This window comes from Amia ocellicauda, chromosome 17, assembly GCF_036373705.1.
Source record: "Amia ocellicauda isolate fAmiCal2 chromosome 17, fAmiCal2.hap1, whole genome shotgun sequence".
In the NCBI taxonomy this organism is placed as follows: domain Eukaryota; kingdom Metazoa; phylum Chordata; class Actinopteri; order Amiiformes; family Amiidae; genus Amia; species Amia ocellicauda.
This window is the reverse complement of record NC_089866.1, coordinates 15,335,644-15,356,537: the sequence shown is the minus strand read 5'-3', so window position 1 is coordinate 15,356,537 and position 20,894 is coordinate 15,335,644. Positions and strand designations below refer to the sequence as shown.

Genomic DNA, 20,894 nt, shown 5'->3' with positions numbered 1-20,894 from the left:
CTTTCCAAAAGAGCTAATCGCATCCGGGGGAACGAAAATAAAAATCTTTAAAATGGCCAAAAAAGCTCTTGAAATGTAAGAAGAAAGCATTCTTCCTATTTGACTGTAGGTCTTTCATTTTATTTGATATAATTTCCTTGATAACAAATATTGTGAGGGATTCATTCCCAGAGGGGCGAAGGGGTTGTTCTTTGAATTTTTACAGTAGAGCTAATAAAACAAAAACATACAGAAATTAAACTTGACTGTACTGGGACAGGTTTGTTTGTTTATTTTAACTTCCTTACATACTTACGCAAGCGCTTGATGTAAATGCAGTCGGTATATTGATTGATTGTTTGTTAGTGTGTTTTTACAGTGCAAGAGAATCCCCCTTGGACTCTATTAAGTACCTATCATGCTTTCTTATTTAAATTCCCCCGTGAATAGCTGTTTACCTCCAGCCTTGTTGACAGGGCTGGCTGTGCGACATTCATCTTGGGATCGGCAGTAGTCGCTTTATCGGGCTAGAGTTTTCCTTGCTCTCACTTCATAGGAGCCCAGGTGGCCCAGTGGGTAAGGAGAATTTCTTATGACTTGGAGGTTCCCAGTTCGAGCCCTAGTTCTACCACTGACTCACTGCGCACTGCAATAATGAGATATTGAACCTTGCCAGACATAAAACCCAGAGCCTTTCTGTCTCTGAAACAGTGTTCTGGTGCTTAACTCCTAAGACTTTGTGACTTATTTTGGATTAAAGCATCTTCTAAATGCCGTTGTTGTTATTATTATTATTATTATTATTATTATTATTATTATTATTATTATTATTATTATCAAGCAGTCACCCTGTGTTATAATGGTGGAGTTACGCAGAGACTTAATTATCCCTTTCTCACGTCTACGAGAAGTGATTTCTAAAATTCGTGGGTTAAGCCGAATTCATTTCCCTTTGTTTTCTGTGGGTCTGCTGCATTGCAGGTGCGCGTGGCGTGATATACATTTTGAGTCTCTTTTCCTAATGCCTCTGACAACATGGATTTTCTGATATTGAACATCCCGGCTTCCGAGGCCAGCTCCTCGTTTCACGGCATCGTGAGCCCTTTTTTCTGCCACAGTATAGGAGCAGCCAGACCGAGCTGCCATTTGACCCCCGTGTGAGCGAGGCCCCGCGGGTGACATTGTAGAGTCTGTGCTCCACAGGTACGTGTCGCCCGCTGCTCTTGAGGAATACAAAACTAAAATCTGCCCTCTTTGTCCTTGGCATGAGAAATTATTTAAGAATCCAAATGACTTTTAAAGCTGTTAAGAGAGCAGGGGGGGCAGGGGTCACTACACAGATTTCCATGCCCTGATGTTCTAACCCTCATAAATGTAATAGGTACAAATCAATAACTAATTACTCTGTAATTACTTTGTAATTTGATCACGTGCTCTACAGGGGGTTGAAGATCTAGTCTTGCTCCTCCTGCTGAACATCCCTTAGCAGCGGTCACTCTGGGGACCGGTCAGGCATGTTAAACTTGAATCCTCCACTCTTCCTTCTGGTAGAGGTGTATTGAGAATCAAGATCGAGATGTGTGTGTGTGTGTTATATATATATACACGCCTAGAGTCCTGACCTTAATCTAACACATTAGCTTTAAATGGCCCCTCTTCTGGTTCCTTCCTCTCCCACCTCAAACCCATAGAGATCCATTAGCGATTTCTCCAGCTACATTACCATGCCATTAGCTGCGCCGGGTCTGCGGCCAGTGAGGGGGCCAGAGAAAGCCACCATTAATAGCCAGGGTTCTTGTCAGTCTCTTCCATAATACAGTGTGTCCTCTGTGACTCGATACGACGCTTGCATGAAAGTGCAATAAAAAAAGTTTCAGTAGGTGTCCCGTAACTTTCAAAGCATTTGTGCAGTTGTGCAGCTTTACAGTGCAATTGAAGCTCTGTGCCGTGCAGATACTGCCTTGCTAAGTACATCTCCACTCCTGGTGTCTGCTCTACTCAGTGAACTTTGGAAACAGTCACCCTGCGCTGTTAGGAGGGTTTCCTTATCATTCTTTTTCTCAGGATTAGTGATTTTGTAAAACAACTATTTATGTATAAATGTGTAGTATACGTTGTTTGATTTATTGAATGAGGAAATCAGTCAGAAATCCAAGAACAGAAGGATGTTCTCAGTAGAAGGAATAAGAGGTTTTTCAAAGCTGGAAAGGTATTTGGCCCCAAAACAAACATAGGGGTGTGTTTATGTGTATGCGTGCGTGCGTGTGTGTGCGTCTGTGTGTGTGTGTGTGTGTGTGTGTGCTCTACACTCAGTACAGCCTGAATGTTAATTTGTATGCATTTCCATTATCAGCACCTAACATAAGCCTTGTTTAAGCAACCATGCAGAGCTGGAATATTTAGACACAATGGAGCACTTTTATCTGGCCTCTCCACTCTCTATTTAAACTGCCCGGAGGTGAGACATCACACACCTGATATAAACCTCCTGCTTTGTTAGGAAGCATAAAAAAATTGGAAACACAAAAAAACAAAACACGAAAATACATTTCTAAAAACATAAATAAATAAATAAATAAAAAGTAGTGAATGCGTGTATCTAACTGCTGCTCTAGCACTGCCGCTCGGAGATGATGCCGGATGTGTGAGGCGTCTCCGCCGCGGGGCTCTGAGCATGCTGTTTGCTTTATTTATATGACAATGTGTGCATGACCAATTATCCGTGTTTACAAGATGAACAATTCCTGAAACAAGTCAAGTGGACATTTTTTTTTTTTTAATTTAAAGCCACAGTGTCATACTCGTAGGTAATTGACTATGGGGTTGTTTAGTATTTAACGTCTACTCACAGAAAGAAAACAGTGAATACACTTTTATTTTACAGCTTGGTTGATCCATGTTTAAATCATTCACTAGATAATTAAATTAAACAGCAGAAAATCAGAATTCAGAGAGGTAGGCATAACCTGACATCTGGTTCTGTTTATTTATTTATTTATTATGGTCAAACCAGAGGTGGGCACAAAGACCCTCATACTGAAAACACAGAAGTGAAAATGCAGTGAGGTTTAATTAATGAATTGTTGAAGTGTACTATGCTTTAGGATGTATCCCAAAGCCCCACTTTGCACCTAGTTGGTATAAATCTGATCCCTCGTCATATTGGCAATGCTTTGAGATCTGGCACCTTCTACCAGTGGCTGGCATGGCGCTCTGAAGTAACGGCGTCGGAGCAGCAGCAAGAGGAATTGTCATAAAAAAACAAGCATTAGGGAACATTTTTGTTCTAATGGTAAATGTGAGGTGACAGCCTATCTGATTAGCTCTGTGGATTTATAAGGCAGCGTTATTACTCTGACAAAATAAGGATAATAGGGGGGACCAGGAGCGCCAGGGGGAGGTGTGTAATAGAATTGGCCATTGACATAAATATGAATCAGCGCTGCAGAATGGGAAATGCAAGTTATGAAATCCAGCTGCTGAAGGTCTTAAATAGATCAAGGGTTCACCATCCTGGGAGGTACCAGAGAGACAGGCAGGGGGTCCCCGTGTCCGGCTCTCAAAAACAATCTATGTAAAATAAAGCAGGGATCACTAGACACTCACTACTGTCGCTCAGCACAGCCTTCCACAGGAGCTCAACGCACTCCAAGAAGAGAAACTAAACCTGTATAATTAACACTCGTTCAATTCCTTCATCTTTTTAAAAATGTGTCCAGAAGAATTAGTTTGAACAGTCGTTTTACTCTGCGTAGCCCGGGCGTTTGCCTGGTTTCTTTCTCTTCAGTGTGTGGCTCATTTTGCACGACGGCCTGTATTTCTGTCTCTCTCCGTGTTCTCCTCCCTGTAGGCCGGCCTTGGGAGGGCTGGACACTCGGTCTCAATACAAATGACTGTTGTCCTGCACTGTACCCTTCCCCGTCACACAGCGGATAGTTAATGTGTCTGCAGCTCGAGACTCTCGTGTCCCGCCATCATTAGGAAGTCTGGAGGGGTCATTGTTGATGAGAGGTCTGTTGCTACCATTGGGACTAAATGTACTCCACGTCTGAAGTGGCTATCCTTCTTAAGGACCGGGGAGTGTCTCAACAAAATTAAGCCAGGGATCTCTCCCTCCTCACTCTCTCTCTTTCTCTCCCCCTCTTCACTTCCTCTCTCTCTGTTTTTGTTCCATGCTAATGCTAACTACCTCCTCTTGAAAGCTGTATCACTGGCAGGCAGAAAGATAACAACCTTGTTCTTTGCAATTTTTTAAATAAATGTACCTTCTACGGTGTTTCCTTCAGACTGTTGACACATTGTCTTCTGTGAGTAGCTCCCCCCCTCTTTCCTCCTCTCGACTCTCCCTCCCTCCCCCTCTCTCTCTGTAGAGGCAGAAAGAGTGCCAATTTTTCCAAGTAATTTGACGGCCGGACTGTGAAATGATTGGTCTTTTTCGGCTCTTGGCAGCGTTTTGCATTGTCAGCTGAATAATCTGTGATTTATCACGGAGAGGAGACCGGGACCTGCCATAGCGGGGGCTGTCTGTACTGTATCAAGAGGAGAAGTAATCAATTTAGCCTTCAAGCTGCTAATTCGTCGAGTGAGGAAAGATATACTTTCAAGCAACAGAGCTTCACGGCCTTTGAAAGGAAACATTTTATTTTTTATGCCCTTTGGGGGGGTTGTAATTGTCAGACTAGTTTTCAAGTGAAGAATATTGACATGTTCTCATGATTACTTAAGTTCTTATTCTTATTCATTGTGCGTGTGTGTGTGTGTGTGTGTGTGTGTATGTGTACGCATATTTTGTCTAGCAGTGGCCACCAGGATGCTTCTCAAGTCTTGCTTCAAGGATTTATTACCTACTGTACTATCGTGTGGCCAGCTTCTCGTTAAATACGGTCTTCTTCTGTAAAATTAATATTATAATAATAATCCACTTTCTCAGGCTTCATTCTCGTTGCAAATCACACACTTGTGCTTGAACCTTTATAGGCAAATTTAGTTGGGAATGGGGGATTTTCCCAGGTTTTCTTTTAACCAGCTGTAAGTAGTCTTAGAGCTTATTTTATATTCTGTTTTCATGAGAATTAAAGACAGCTGCTGGGCAGATAGTCTGTGTCCACACCAAATGTTTCTACTGGCTGTTTTTTGTGTGTTTTTCCCCCGCAAAACATAGAGAGATTGAATCCATTTTTCAGTGTCTTCAAATTCATTGCTCAGCTTTTTCATTCTGACACAGGGGAATTTGTTTTAAGTGGATGCAATTGAATGCAAATACACTTCAAAATTCTTTGAAATCCTCTGAAAATAGCAGATGAGAATAAATGTGTGTGTGTGTCTGAGAGATAAGGATAGATACATTAATATACTGCTTTGTTTTAAGAACACAAATCACTACAGTGAGAGTGACAGGGAATATTCACCTGAGCATAGAAATTCTCACCATAATGATTTTCTTTCTTGGGAATTGCCATTTTAAGGTGACTTTAGATCTTTCAGTGATTTTTTTTCCCCATTAGTGTTAGGGTTTTTTTTTTTGACTAAGTTCAGGTGAGGTTTCACATTTTGTTGTTTTTGTGCCTCTAGTTGGGGTTGCATCGAAGGTTAGGCCAGATAATGAAGTTATGAGATGCACAAAGCTTCACACTGTGTTGTAGGCTAGGGTTGGAGGGCCTGGCAGCAATTAGGGCTAAGGTGGGGGCTATTGTACGGGATGACAATGAGTGGATATTTGAATCCTTGTCCCAACTCAACCCTCACACTGAAGACAGAAAACTTCTTACTTGAATTTGCCACCCAGTCAAAGCAAACTGCCTGGCCTATTTTGCAAATACCGCAGACACCTGCCTTCCTTGCTCCAGTGAAAGTCCCTCCATCATTGCAGGCTGATGATGTAATTGAAACCCACTGGCTTTTATTCTACTCTACCAATCCACAGAAAAGTGCTGAACAGGCCTAATTACGTAGCTCAGGAAAACCCTGACAGTCAGGGAATAAAAAGACAGCAGGAAGGAAGTGAAATGAAAGGAGAGGTGATTTTTTTCCCCTTTCTGTTTCTTGTTGAAACCTCATTGCTGGTACTGTTATCAGATGGCAGTCTGTGTGTTTATAATTGTGGAAATTAGAGACACTCTATAATTAAATCTTGAATATGAGATCAAATTTTATTTGATTTGGATGTTCGCTTGCTTTTTAAAAGGCTTGCTTAATCTCATATCAGCCTCCAAATTACTCATAATTGCTCTTTGGAATGATTCATCAAGCTTTTTATGAGGAACACTTGTCCAAGATTCACCATGAGAGGAAGAATCTGTCAGCATTCTTGTCTTGCTTTTTATCTCTCTCTCTCGCTCTCTTACTCTTCAAAGTTGAATATGTTCCAGTATTACTCCCCCCAACCACCACCACTACCAGAATGGTTGTCAATGGAATCAATCGCTTTATATTAGTAGGAATGGAGGCAATCCTCACTCTATCGCTGTATCGGGCATCTGTCTGAGCATTCCTGACCCGATCTCTATAACGAACAGTATGTTACCTTCTGCACTCCATATGGTGAAAAAGGAGGATCCTCTGTGGGTGAGGCTGGACTCTCTCAACAACCTCTATTGAAAAAGCGCCCCAGTGAATCCTGTGGGCCTAAATATCACTATTGTAAATATGATTATTTGTTCTATGTCTAATTCTACAGTGAATCAGATTGATGAAAAATGTGGGGTGGAGCTACCACAAATAACTCTGTCGCACCTTCCCACATGCACTGATCACAGAGCGAGGGCTGCTGTGTAGAGTGATCTTTAAACTGCAGGCCAACCTGTAATGTGCAGGGGTTTAATAATTCATTTTTCCTGGGGCTTTTTTTCCAGGGGTTTGATACAAGATGATGGTCTTTTTCACTTATTCTTCCACCTCTCCTAAATGGCCAAGACAGGGTCAGATGTCCACATAATTAATTCATAAAAACGCTGCCTGGGAAAAGAGTGTCTTTTTTCAGTAGTTGCTGAGCTTTATATATCTGTGCGTGCGTGTGTGTGCGTGTGTGTGTGTGTGTGTGTGTGTGTGCGTGCACTCATGAGTGTGTTTGTATGTGTTTTTCTATGGACTGAGCGGGTGATCTGTAAACTGATCTGTATTGGCAGCTAGCCTCAGTGGACTCAGTGGTATGAAGCCTATGGTCAAGGTGCAACACCGAAGGCACCATTAGGCCCTGGATATCGGCCCAGAATGGCTTATCATTCCGCATGCCTCCCAGTAAAGTAAAGCTCAATTCAGGGACAGGGACACGGAGGAATTATTGAGTAGAAACGCTGCGCTGCTATTTAAGAATGACTGATATCAAACAAATTGATTGGCGACGCTTTTATTGAATGAGCAGGAGAGAACAGCTCATGCTTTGCCATGTAACGTTTCTGTAAATGCGTCCCTATTGATTACAAGGGCCCTAAGTGCTGTGGGGTTGCGGAGCTCAAAGCAAGCCTGATGTTTCACTGGGGCTATTGTTTCGGTGCACCCCCAGCCAGCCCCACCAGTCGCCTCATTTCCATAACAGAGACGCTTCATGTTTCATCTTCCTGCAATGCCTGTAGTGTTGCAGCAAGGAGTACAGCAGGGGAAGGACATTTTGTTCAGTATTATTTGAGGAGATTAGTTTTACAGATACCTTTCTGCATTACTTCCACTGGGAAGTCCGACAGCAGCAGCCCCATTACAGAGGCAGCGAGATGAAATACAGCCGTACTTAAATGCTTTTTCTAAAATGTTTACTCTTTCTTCATTTCCTTGTCCTGCTCAACACCTTTGTGCAAAAATCAATGTGAGGTCACAACAAAACACCGGGCTAGAAGCTTGGTGGAACATTGGCCCTTCTTTATTTTTTTTTGTTTTACACATCCAGGGAGAATTCGCAAAATTTGCTCCTCAGTTTACTTTCCCAGAACACAACATGCTTCCCACTGTAGCTGGTGTGTCCGGGGCGCTGAGTGCGTGTGCTCTGAAGGAAGACTGGACATTCTGGAGTCGATGACACTGAAAAAAAAAAAAAAATCATCAAGGCGTCATAAAACGTCTCTAGGGATTTCATGTCACATTAATCAAGAGCATTAGGAGGCTACCAAGCGAGGAGATACATTACCACCTCACATCAGGGCAATGTCCCTGGATACTCGACTCTGACAACGCCGCTCCAGAGAGAGAGAACTAATAGAGAATCTGAAGGAGAATGATGCTCCATCATGTCAGACTTTCCTGCGTGTTAAATGCCGAAAAGCATGTTGTCAAGCGGGTCTGCTCTACGTTTTGTTTGCTGGGAGAGTGTCATATGCCACTTCTTCTCCGCCACCTTGTGCATCCGACCCCTGCAGAGCACTCATGCTCAGATCAATGACAGTTCTCCTGCACTGTGTCCCCAGGGGGCCTGAATTCTCATGGATTGATTGTCCGCAAAACATAATTACACCGAGCGGAAACCCGTCCCAGGCTGCACCACTTCTGAAAGCCTGGGTGCCTCAGCAATCTGCCTTTGATGATTGACTTTGGTGAAAAGATTAAAACCTGTATCTAGGAGTTTCTCAAAGCAGTTGTATGATTTTGGTACCTCAATGTCAGGACTGGCTTTGACAAAATTCTTGAATGACATCTTGGGATGTTTTTCAGGAATCAGTTTCGTCTGGTGGAAATCTACTTTCATAGAACAATTGCTTCCTCTGTTACCACCTGGAGGAAATATGAATCTCTATCCATTTCAATTAAAAAAATAATAATTAATTTGTATATATAATTGAGTGAATTTACGACAAGAATTTTCCCTTACCAGACTGTGCTCCTCAAATTACATGAAAAACGATGCTCCAACAGTATAGGTCGTTTCAGTGCAAGCTTTTACATTGATACTATGGAATTTAAGCTGTTTTCATCTCAGTTACAGTGCTGGGTTGCAGCAAGTGAATTCTCTGGGTGTGTGTAAAAATAAAATTAAACTGAAAGCTTTTGCAACACAGGGGGATATCCTCCCCTCAGGACCACCACACACACACACACACACACACACACACACACACACACACATCTCCTGGGTGCTGCTCCCCCCTCCATGTAATATCGCATCAGTGCCTGGGGAGTCTCCAACTACTCAGATCCCTTGGGGAACATCCTTGCGGCATTGAATGGTGATGTGAAAAAGCCCAGAGAAACTCTTTACCAGCCTAGTCTGTACTGGGAAGTGCCAGTACCCTTACATGACACATGGACTGACACTTGTTTGATCTCTGCAGAACCACGTGAAGCAGCCTTAAAGAGCGGTCATAACTGATATGAGATACTAAGAGCTCTGTTCCCTGTGTTGTGCCTTTTACTGCATCTCCGGAGAAGTATCCAGGGTGCCTTATTAAATCTCATTTCTTCTTCTACTGCCTTCAATTAGACAGCCTCATCTGACAACCCTGGCAAGGTCTACTGCAGCAAGCTGTGCTTGGATTTAAAAAAAAATGCCACCAACAACAAAAATAAATTATAAATCATGATTTTTCCATCGTTCGGAAAATATAAAAATCCTGCAGGAGGCTGCGTTTGTGGTTACTAAATAATTATAAATAATTCTGTTTAATAAATACATTGTCATAATTTTACATGACCAAACAGATATCTGTGTAAATGTTTTTTAAAAAGAGAAAGACATTAATTAATCTATTCTGCCACCAGGGAGCTATTTACACTGCTGTGGTTCAAGCTCCCTGTGAAGGCCAAACTTTTGAACAGAAGCTGGTGCACATGTACTGACAAGGGAGACCATGGCCAGCTTGCAAATACAGCAGCCACCTGGCTCCCTAATCCTGTTGTGCTTTGAGAAAGGTCAACTCATTTAACTCATCTCTACTTGGCTTTAATCAAGATGTAAATGTGGGAACCCTTGCTAAATTAGTTTTGTTTACTTTAATGGGAGCACAGAAGAAAAACAAATGCAAAACAACTAAACAAAAACGCACACACCACAAATGTAATATGGTGGGGAAATATCTGTATTTGTATATATGTGTGGGTGTGTATATCTAAGTATATATACAGTATAATTACCAAAATACAAAAGCCAAAACCAAACCACTGAAGGTGTCTCAGGTAGAAAGATTCTTCCATTAATTATTTTCAGGCATATTTCTTGGTGTGTGGCTGGTATGTATCAGTTACTCTGAGATATAGTTGTATATGATATCATGAATACAGGCCTTAAGACTTTCACATCAGGCCATGGTGCAGGACTGTACAGCAACAACATGAGACTAAAGATATCATCTGGAAAAGGAAGACGATATAAAACTGAATTAAGTATGTGCATTTAAAGTAGTGCTCTTGTACTCTTATACAGGGTTGGGCTTAATATGTAAATCACGAGGTGCTGGAGCTCAGTATGAACATGAGGGAGTGGATAAGCGATGTTCATATCTTCACTTGATGAATCGTCTGGCGCATCCCACTCCTCATTGTCCAGAGCTCCATCATTAGTCAGAACCACATCAGTAGCGCAACTCTCACCTGCCTGCTGCGCAGGGCTTTCTTCATTTCTAGTTTGTTTCAACAGTGGTTCAAGTTCACCATCAGAAAATGTTCTGGTAGTTCTCCTGATAAAAGGTACTCAATCTTAAAGATCACTTTTTATGCACAAAGTCATGCTGTGTCTTGCTCTCTCTCAGGTTTCAGAGGCGTGTGACCTCGTGCTGGTCAATGGCAAAGAGATGAGAGGTCAGCAGAATGTGCAGGTGAACTTCACCTACCTATACCTGAGCACCCAACTGCAGCTGACAGTGTGGGTCCCCCGGCTGCCGCTGCAGATCGAGGTGTCCGACACCGAGCTGAGCCAGATCAAGGGCTGGAGGGTGCCCATCGTCTCCAACAAACGGTAATGCCCCCTGCCTGGCCCCTGTTTGTGTCTCTGTCTCTGCCTGTGTCTGTTTCTCTCTCTATATCTGATATCATGTGCATCATTCTATAGCAATCTACCTGTCTGTATGTAACCCACCTTATATATCTATCTAAGCACTCAACCTGTCTACCTGTTTGTCTATCGATCTGTCAGTCTCTGTGTAGTACTGTTCGCATGACAAGCATAACCTTCCTTCCCACAATAAACAGCACAGCAGTTTTGTTTCACATGACTTATTCTTATTATTGTGTTTCCACAAATCAAACTTTTAACTTTCAGCCACCACATCCTACCACACCGCACACTATCTAAAGCTCCCATTTCCTTTCATTACATGGGTATTTTTTCTTCTCTGCATATCTCTTTGCCAAGCTTCAACACAGTCCACAGACGGCATCTCATTACTGCAGCTGCCCAGGTAGTAGCTGTGTCTGGCTCATTTTATTTATTTGTTTGTTTGTTTGTTATTTATTTATTTATTTATTTATTTATTAATTCATTGTTTGCCCATGTTTTGTTTACAACGCTGTTAGTATAAGCACAAGACAGATTCTCTTTTGCTCGAACAAGCACTGGGGAATAAGGAGGAGACACACACCTGATTTTGGGAGAAAACAACAAAACACAACTACACACACACTCAAACATAAGTCAAACATAATGTGACTGCACGGCACTCCGCCATACGACAAACTGCTGCATACAAATTGCCTCTGTCGATCAGGCTCAAAAGACTCGTACTGGCCATCGCGAGTGCCTTCATCTCGGTGCCTGGAGCCGAGAGAGCTCTGGCAGTGCCTACAAGACTGTCCTCAGAAGCTCCTGTACCAGAACCTCTGTCTTCATTAGAGTAATGACAGGCTCATTATGAATACAGACAGAAAATATGTTTTGGGAAAATGAAGAATGGTTGCAGCCGTAAAACATTTTACTTTCTGTTATTAAGGTTTATAAGTGGGGCGGGGGCTCCAAAAACAAGAACACTTCTAAAGAAAAAGTACAAAAGGCAGCTGCTTGTCTTTTGTCATTGTCTCGCTTGGTTGTGCCAACTGTTTTGGTTCTATGCCACCTTTCAGAAAATCCAAAACATATAAGTCTAGATTACAAATACAAATGCAGACGTGACAAATAAACATGAGAAGAATGCCAGGGAATACAAATATTTTGAGCTTTGAGAACACCAGCCAGAGACCACAGTCTCTAATTACCTTGCTGGGGAGAGAGAGATTTGCAACCGAATGCTCATTCACTCCTCAGAACACAGTCAGGATTTGGGGATTAGAGCACGTTCCAGACTGTGAGATGGAGTGGAGCTGTCTGCTGGGCCGCACGGAGCCAGACCATCTGATAAGATTTAGGATGGAAATCATCAGCAGAGTTTCAGAAACAACTGAACAAACCCCTCCGCACCCGTGCCAGGGAAGCTCACTCAATTTGCCTTTGTGTTGTTTGGCAGGCCGACGCGAGACAGTGACGATGAGGACGACGATGAGAAGAAGGGCAAAGGTTGTACCCTGCAGTACCAGCACGCCGTGGTGCGGGTTCTGACCCACTTCGTGGCGGAGCCGGCCGACCCTGGTAGAGAGCTAATCTACATGCTGGGCTCCGACTGGCAGGCGGACATCACTGAGCTGGTCCTGGACTTCTTTAAGGTGGAAGACCAGCGCATTGCCCGGCTGCAGGATGGCCGGGTCCTGGTGGGCAGGGACCTGGGCATCACCACCATCCAGGTACTGGGCCTTCACCCACACTGGGCTGCACCCCACTGCGGAACCTTCACTCAAATGCATTGCACCTGCAGAACAGAGAAACATGCCTTAACCCAATGCAAAGATAGAATCTGAAATGTCTGAGGAATTGAAATTATATTATATGTAAAATCACACAAACACACACATTCAGATTTATATAATTATATTATTTACAATGGCAAGCATGTTCCCCAAAACAGCAATATTCTTGAGCTGTCTTGCCTATGTTTAGACTAGGAGTCTAAAATGAAACAAAATAAGTGCAGGAAGCTGTTCAAATTACAGCTTTTTTTGGTGACAGTTTGGTGACACCAACAGTTTGTTTGAAATCAACTGGGGAAAAGTGTCTCTGCTATTCCCATTGCCTGTGGAATTCAGCACCAGGAAGTTCCTGCCATGTTGATTCCCGTTTTAAAAGTAAACGTGTTTGCCAGAGACGAATGTTAGCTGGATGTGGCTGCAAACAGACTCTCTCTGCTTCTGTGCTCGTTGAGGCTCAGACACCTCAGTGTAAAGAGGCTGCTGTGTAATTCTATATTTAATAAGAACTTGTTTGAATGGCAAAACCAAGACAATGACAGTACAGTTGATTTAAATGCACAGAAAACTGTCATGATAGCCTGGTTAAAAACAGTCTGAAATCCATCCTTTGTGTTCCTGTACTTCTCATGTGTAACTCGGGGCCTGAAGTGATGACTATATGCTACCAGACAACTGTCGCTGGCAAAGAAAAAGAAAAGAAAAAGTTGCTGAAATGTGACCAGCTTAATTCTTCTGTGTATGTCACTATTAAGTGACTGAGTTGAGTTTCCAAAGAGGAAACCAGTGCCATTTCATTGAAAGTGACATTTTTGAAACTGCATTTTTCCTGAGTTACTTATCTCACAATGCTTTTGATTTCAGTTTGTATGTTTGTATACATATGTGTGTGTATATTTACGTCAATGTATATATCAAATTTTGATCTATGAAGTTTCACTCTATAAATATCACATTTAAATGTATATATATCAAACTTCAATATATATTTATTGGAATTAGTTCATATATATAATTTAAAATGGCTTATTAAGGATTAAGGTGTTATTTCCTCACAATGACTTTCTTAACTTGTCATGACCTGCAAACAGTGCTCAATTTAATTAATCAATGAAGTTAATGAGACGCAACCCAAACACTGCCGGTCTGTGTCTCAGGTCCTCTCCCCGCTGTCCGATTCCATTCTGGCTGAGAAGACGATCACGGTGCTGGATGACAAGGTGACCATCACAGACTTGGGGGTGCAGCTGGTGGCGGGGCTGTCTCTCATCCTGCAGCCCAGCCCTGGCAGCAGCCGAGCCATCGTGGCCACCACCACCGCGCAGGAGCTGCTACACTCCGCCAAGCAGGTGAGACGGCGAGAGCACGGCCACAGCAAAGTGGATAGGAGGGGGACTCTAGCTTCTGTGTGTTTCAGTTATTTTTGTTTCTTGGTTCTATTTTTTTATTTTCTTAAAATAATGTCATCAGAAAATACAATATACTATATTAATCATTATTAATGTAAAGTATTGAATAGAAAAGGGGTAGAAATATGTTGCCCTTTGTGTGCTAGACTCCATGGTTTTATAAGCCCAGAGCGAAACCTGTGCTGTGGTGCCACTAATATATTATACCTTTATGGTAAATGCTTAACTTTAAAAGTCAGCATAAATGGTGAGCCTTTATTTACACAGAAATAGTGTTGAAGCAAATAAGCTTAGATCAATGTACGGTTTGGGTCATTACAGTATTTCAGCTAACCATGTGATGTGGAAAAAGCTGCTTCATAATTACTATACTTTCCATTATTTTATTTTCCATTACTTTGGAAACAAATTCATTCAATCTATTTTATATTTATATTTAATATTTGTTCTGCTGCTTTTCCTTATCAAGGGAGATATAAATTGTTCTTCTTTTACATATTTTGTTCATATGGGTTTAATTACTTTTCCTGAACGGCCTTAGCTATTAGTGAACATAAAAATAATTTTCTTTTTGATTAAGACCTAATGGTATAGCGTTTGCCTTTTTTGTCTTGGGAAATTATGAATGTATATAAAGATGTTAAAAGGAAAAACAACAGCTGCTTTATATTACCCCATCACATATTAATCTGTGAAACAACAAGATTGCAAAAACGGTTTATTTCTTCTCGGAATCTGCAAGAAGTGATTTAAGATACGCCCACAGTGTCTTTTGCTTCGGAAATGTACCTGGGAACATTCTTTCATATAGTTTAATTAAACCAGCAACATCAGGAGAGTTAACGAACTTGGGGACTATGAAGAGCTTCAGAGAGATGCATGTTGAAGCTCTTCACTGCATGAATTAAAACTCTGCATTCAACCTAAGGCTTCTTCTAAAGATTAATTTGTTTTAGATTTTTTACCTTTATGAAGAAGAGTGGTGGAGGGGTGGACATATCTTATAGCTACTTTATTTTTGCTGAAATGCATTTTTTGTTATTCCCGCAGGAAGCCGTGATCAGTGCCTGGATCCAGTTCAGTGACGGCTCAGTGACGCCTCTGAACATTTATGACCCCAAAGACTTCACTCTGAGCGTCACGTCCTTGGACGAGGCTGTCATCTCCACCTATCAGGACTCTCCGATGAAGTGGCCTGTGGTGGTGGCTGAGGGGGAGGGCCAGGGGACGCTGGTCAAGGTGGAGATGGTGATTTCCGAAGCCTGCCAGAAGTCCAAGAGGAAGAGCGTGCTGGCTGTAGGGAACGGCAGCATCAAAGTCAAGTTTGGGCAAAATGATGTGGATCAGATGGCGGGAGGCCCAGATGGCGGGGAGGGCGACGGTAACCTAGACAACAGTGCCAGTGACCGCCGGCAGAAAGCCTCAGAGCAGGACAAGACGGGGCCAGATGGCTGGAAGTACAACAGTGCCTCCTCTGACCGCGAGGAGGGAGCCATGAGGAAAGTCAGCACCACCACCAAGACCACCATCACCAACCGGGTGGGTGGGGGGAAGCTGTCAGACGGAGAGGGGCAGGTCCAGAACATCCCCATTGACTTCACCAACTTCCCTGGCCAGGTGGACCTCCCAGGCGGTGGCGGGGGGTTCGGCGGCGGGGCAGAGAGTGACCTGTCCCAGACGCCCCGAGGGCTGTCGGACCTTGAGATTGGGATGTACGCGCTGCTGGGTGTCTTCTGCCTGGCCATCCTGGTGTTCCTCATCAACTGTGTGACCTTCGCCCTAAAGTACCGTCACAAGCAGGTGCCGGCGCTAGAGCAGGGCAATATGAACCACGCCCATGACTGGGTGTGGCTGGGCAATGAGGCGGAGCTGCTGGAGCACCACACCGACTCCTCCCCCCAGCAGGACGAGTGCACCACCATTATCGACCGGGGCGAGGAGAGCAAGTACCTCCTCAATGGAGGCTGCCAGAAGAACATCCAGGGCCAGGTGCACCGGTCTGCCGAGCCAGGGCCCTGCAATGGGAAAGAGCCCAAAAGCGAACCTCTCAGCTCCCCCACTTCCAAGCGGAAGAGGGTGAAGTTCACCTCCTTTGCCACCATCCTGCCAGATGACGGGGGCCCTTACACCAACTCCATACTCATAGGCAACGAGGACGACATAAAGTGGGTGTGTCAGGACATGGACCTCGGGCAGTCAACAGAAATCAGAACATACATGGAGAGGCTACAAGACAGTCTGTGAAAGGGACACTGACGCGTGTGGATTTAAACTCACCTTTATGCCTTCGGTCCTGAGGGGGAGGGGGAGGGGGAGGGATGGGTGGGAATGGAGGAAGATAAACAGATTGAGCAATAGAAGTTCAACGTGGTTAGAAACTCACTGACTGACAGTTCATGAGAATATGGAGTGGTAATTGTGCATTTCCAAGGGAACGAATGGACTACAGAGGAAAAGAACAAAACAAAAACAACAAAAAACTAAAAAAAAAAAAAAGAGTAAACGGGTAGAAAGATTGAAGCCGACACAAACTGAATGAAAGAGGCAGGAGGCTTGTTTGGAAGGCACAGCTAAATCAGGAAGGAAGCTCCTTTTCTGTTTGTTTACTTGTTTGTTTGTTTGTTTGTTTCAGTTTGTTTCAGGATTTTGTTTTTAGGCTTTTTATTTTTGCGAGATACCGAACAGAAAAGGCATATATACTGTATGTATATACACTGTACTGGGCAACTTGTAGACACCTGGACTGCTAATCACTAACACCCCCCCCCCCCGGACCGCACTTCGTCGGCACCCAGAACCACACTTTGGCAATCCCCCCCCGGACCGCACTTTATTGGGACCCAGACTTCACCAGTCGGTCAAAGTTCAGGGCCGTTTTTTGGTCCCAGTCCACCCCTGACTCGAGGTCTACTGTCACCATGGACCTATACCAGAGGAAGGTGATAAGAGCCTAATGAAGTTGTCAACAAGAACAAGAAAAAAAAAGTTTTTAACATTGACTGAGAATAAAACAATAGACAAAAACTAACTTAAAATTAAAACACCTTAAAGATTCGGCACTTACACTTCCCATACAAATATGAAGGTCTTATAAACGATGCCAGGAGATCGGCTGTGGCTCTTCAATCAATCCCCTTAGCGGCTCAACGCCACTTATTAAAGAATCTGAGGTCACAAGGTCATGTCTGTTCATGTTGGACCTGAGGTGGTGTGTGTGGGGGGGGGTGTCACCAAAACACGTGGAATTTTCCCATCATTGTAAAAGTGAGATTTAAAGGAAAGAAAAAAAAAAAAAAAAAAAAAGAAATATATAGTGTATTGTATCTTTCCTCGTTGTTAAGTTATTACACATTGCCATGTTTCATCTCATTCCTGATTGTCTGTCCTTTCTATGCAGTTTTTACGTACCAGTATGTCTGTATTATTTTCAATATATGCACCAAAAATGGAGTCCAGGTACAGGTACAGGTACAGGCACAGGTACAGGTTGGGTGTCACGGCTAACTTTGGCAAGAAAAAATGGTTTGCAGATCTGTAAGCTACCGAAAAAAGGCAGCTTTCCAGGGACCCAGTTTGGAGGGTCACTGTGGAGCGGAGGGTTGACTTGTTTTTTTTTTGTTTGTTTGTTATTTATTTATTTATATTCCCTGCAATATACAGTAAAACGGGACCAAACAGAAATCTGAAGGAACCTCTGCTGAGTTTGTGGGGGTGGGGTGGTCGGGGAGGGGAGTGAGAAAGGAGTGTAAAAACATGTATTTTTCCATACAGTGCTGAATGTACAGCTCCGAATCGAAAAGCAGGCGGGAGTTCTGGAATATACTCTTCCCCTGTGTAGCCAACCCCGGGTTTATCGAGACAAGAGACGCTGCGGGCGTAAGGTATTTGGAGACCCACGCCCAGTGCCCGTGGTCCGGCTGTGGTGCAGACGTTCAAGCCTAGTGACACGAAGACCCGCACTGAAACACACCCAGAGTGTAAGCCAAGCACGGCTGAGAAACGGTACGCAGAATGCTGCAGGGAAATGGCAGACAGTGATGCCAAGGGTGTGAGGCCGATGGGCTGAGGTTGACAGCATTGCACCATGTCAACGGGGAGGTTGGGGAGACTGGAGAGGATATGGTATAAATATATATATATATATAATTTTTTTAAAACAATCTCCAAAAATGTTTTGACTTGAAGATATGAAGTAAATATGAAGAAAACAATGGACATGGCTAATGAGTGTTAGTACTTTTTCATCTTTTAATTTTATTTTTTACTTTTTAGGGGTGTATATTTTTTTACTTGTATTTCCATCTTTTTTATGTACGTCCCTTTGATTGTTTTTTGGTTTTCTTCCTTTTCTCATTCATTACTGTGGTAGTTTACAAAACAAAAACCCCTGCCCACCTAAAATCTCAGGTGAATACTTTAACAGAATAAACCTAGTATGCATTGTAGATTGTAAGAATGTAATATTTATTTATAAATATTATACACAACAATGTTGTAAATAAAATTTGCTTCAACATGCTTGTTAATGAACCAAATCCCAGTTAATGTGATTCATTTTTTTCATGAACTTTTTTCACCTAAGTTCAACAGAACAACTTAGGTATTGGTAACTAGTCTGTGGATAACTTCACTGCAAAAAAGTGTTTTCTCTACTTGCAAACAGGCTGTGCTTGTTTTCATTGAAAGATATACTTTTCTACAAGACTGCAGTGTAAGAGATCTCGGACTAGGTACTATAAACTGGACAGTATAGAGCCATCTCTCATCATGAATTTCTTACCTGATCAAAGCTTTAGTCACAGTTTCAAGCTTAAACCAAAGCTGTAGCTATCTGCATATTTTGTAACATTTCTTAAAAGTCTGACAAAAAAACGAACAACGTTCTTACTTGATCTCCTACAGGTCCTCCTTCTGTCACAGTCCAGCTCTTTGGTTTTTCAATTTACACAATACAATTCAGCTATTTACGTAAAGTATATCCATCAAGTAACAGACCAATTATATAATACCCATAAAGTTCAATTATATTACAACTAAGAAATGTTATATGTAGCAGCAGTATTAGCAGACGTGGTAGTAAAATTACAGAGAGGATAATTTACAATAATTATTCTGCATTGTATTATCCACCCTACCATCCCCAAGTCAAATCTTTTTAAAATAAAGAAATGAACGCTGTGCTGCAGCCTGGCAGTTTACTGACAAAGGATGAATGTGGCTCTACATGTGTGAAAAATATGAACTTCAAACAACCTGCAGGAGCAAAAATGCAATTTGTGTCCAAACACTGAAGGCCAGCCGTGAGGGCTGTCAGTGGCTGACCTTGGCGACGCTGTGGTGCCTTTGAAAAGCAGGAGAGCAGGACGGACTGAGCGGAGGCTCCTGCCCGGGGACAAAACACAGTCCAGCGCATCTGAAGTTTACACCTTAAATGACAAGAAGGGCTCAGGCGTGGGCAGGTGAAACAGAATTTCCTATCTGAGGTCACAAGGTCATGTCTGTTCATGTTGGACCTGAGGAGGTGTGGGTGGGGGGGTGTCACCAAAACACGTGGAATTTTCCCATCATTGTAAAAGTGAGATTTAAAGGAAAGGAGAGATATACTATATTTGTTTGAAATCTCTGTGCTGTCGTTCTTGCCACTGAAGGTGATGTGTTGTACCACGTTACATTACACTTTTATGTGCACTTATCCCCCTTCACACTCACCGTCTGTTTTGGTTCTTTATTGTTTTCTTTGCTTTTAATTTTTTTTTTAAGCAGCTATTATGTTTTAAGGCCAATAAAATAAAATAGATTTTAAAAAATAACAGACAAACATGAAAGCCTTAAAGCTTTCAGTATTCAGCTAAAAGTACTGTTACTTTTTATTATAAAGGCATATATTTATCCTTCCTGCAGCAGCTCCTTTTCAGAGAAATTAAAAAAGGTGTTGTATGTTCATTATTTATATATATTTACACACACACTGACCTTCATTTCAAAGCAGCAGCTTATACAGTACTGTGCAAACGTTTTAGGCACGTGTGAAAAAATGCTGTAATGTACGAATGCTTTCAAAAATAGACATGTTAATAGATTATATTAAAACAGCTTCAAAACAGCATCAATTCTTCTAGTTACACTTACAGTTTTTGAAGGATCTCGGCAGGTAGGTTGGCCCAAACATCCTGGAGAACTAACCACAGCTCTTCTGTGGATTTATGCAGCCTCAGTTGCTTCTCTCTCTTCATGTAATCCCAGACAGTTTGGGGTCGTTGTCATGCTGCAGAATAAAGCTGGGGCCTTAAACTTTTGCACAGTACTGTATATTAGTAATATAATTTAAGTTTTATAGAAGTAAGAATTTTCAGATGAGCTGCAGTTGTTTCTCGCTGAAACGTCACATTGTTATTCTGCTACATTTGCAGAGCAGATGGGAAGAGATTGTAAAAGATCAGAATACATTTTAAAACACTTTGCAATACATACCAACTGGAAATGAGAAGTTTGGATTTGCAACTTTTATTTGTATTAATATGCAAACTCTAAGAAGAATTATGCCACATATTTACTATTCCCACAACGAGGCAGCCAGCCACGGAAGTGTGCAGAGAACTGACAGTCCTATTTATCAGCCTCTCCATCTCAGTAGGCTTGTATATTAAAAAAATATTTTTAAAAATAAAAATCATTTTGGAAAAAATTGGGCTCTCTGCAACTGCCACCGTCTGTATTATAAACTATAAAATATAAGTATTTGGGAACCCGTCCTTTTCCTTTTTATCCCCTTGCGGTTTACAAAAACGCAGCAGCAGTCTGAGCACACGAGAGGCCGGG

The 20,894-nt window shown here is 42.4% G+C and overlaps 1 protein-coding gene across 1 annotated transcript in view; it reads left to right on the top strand.

Annotated features, from left to right (window-relative positions):
- Positions 1-16,365, top strand: part of LOC136712904 (transmembrane protein 132C) — a 169,406-nt gene extending 153,041 nt beyond the window's left edge. Inside the window, exons 6-9 of the mRNA XM_066689729.1 lie at positions 10,647-10,852; positions 12,333-12,606; positions 13,824-14,015; positions 15,126-16,365. Coding sequence (XP_066545826.1) covers positions 10,647-10,852; positions 12,333-12,606; positions 13,824-14,015; positions 15,126-16,319 — 1,866 coding nt within the window. The 3' untranslated portion in view covers positions 16,320-16,365. The remainder of the gene's footprint in view (positions 1-10,646; positions 10,853-12,332; positions 12,607-13,823; positions 14,016-15,125) is intronic.
- Positions 16,366-20,894: the final 4,529 nt, after the last annotated feature.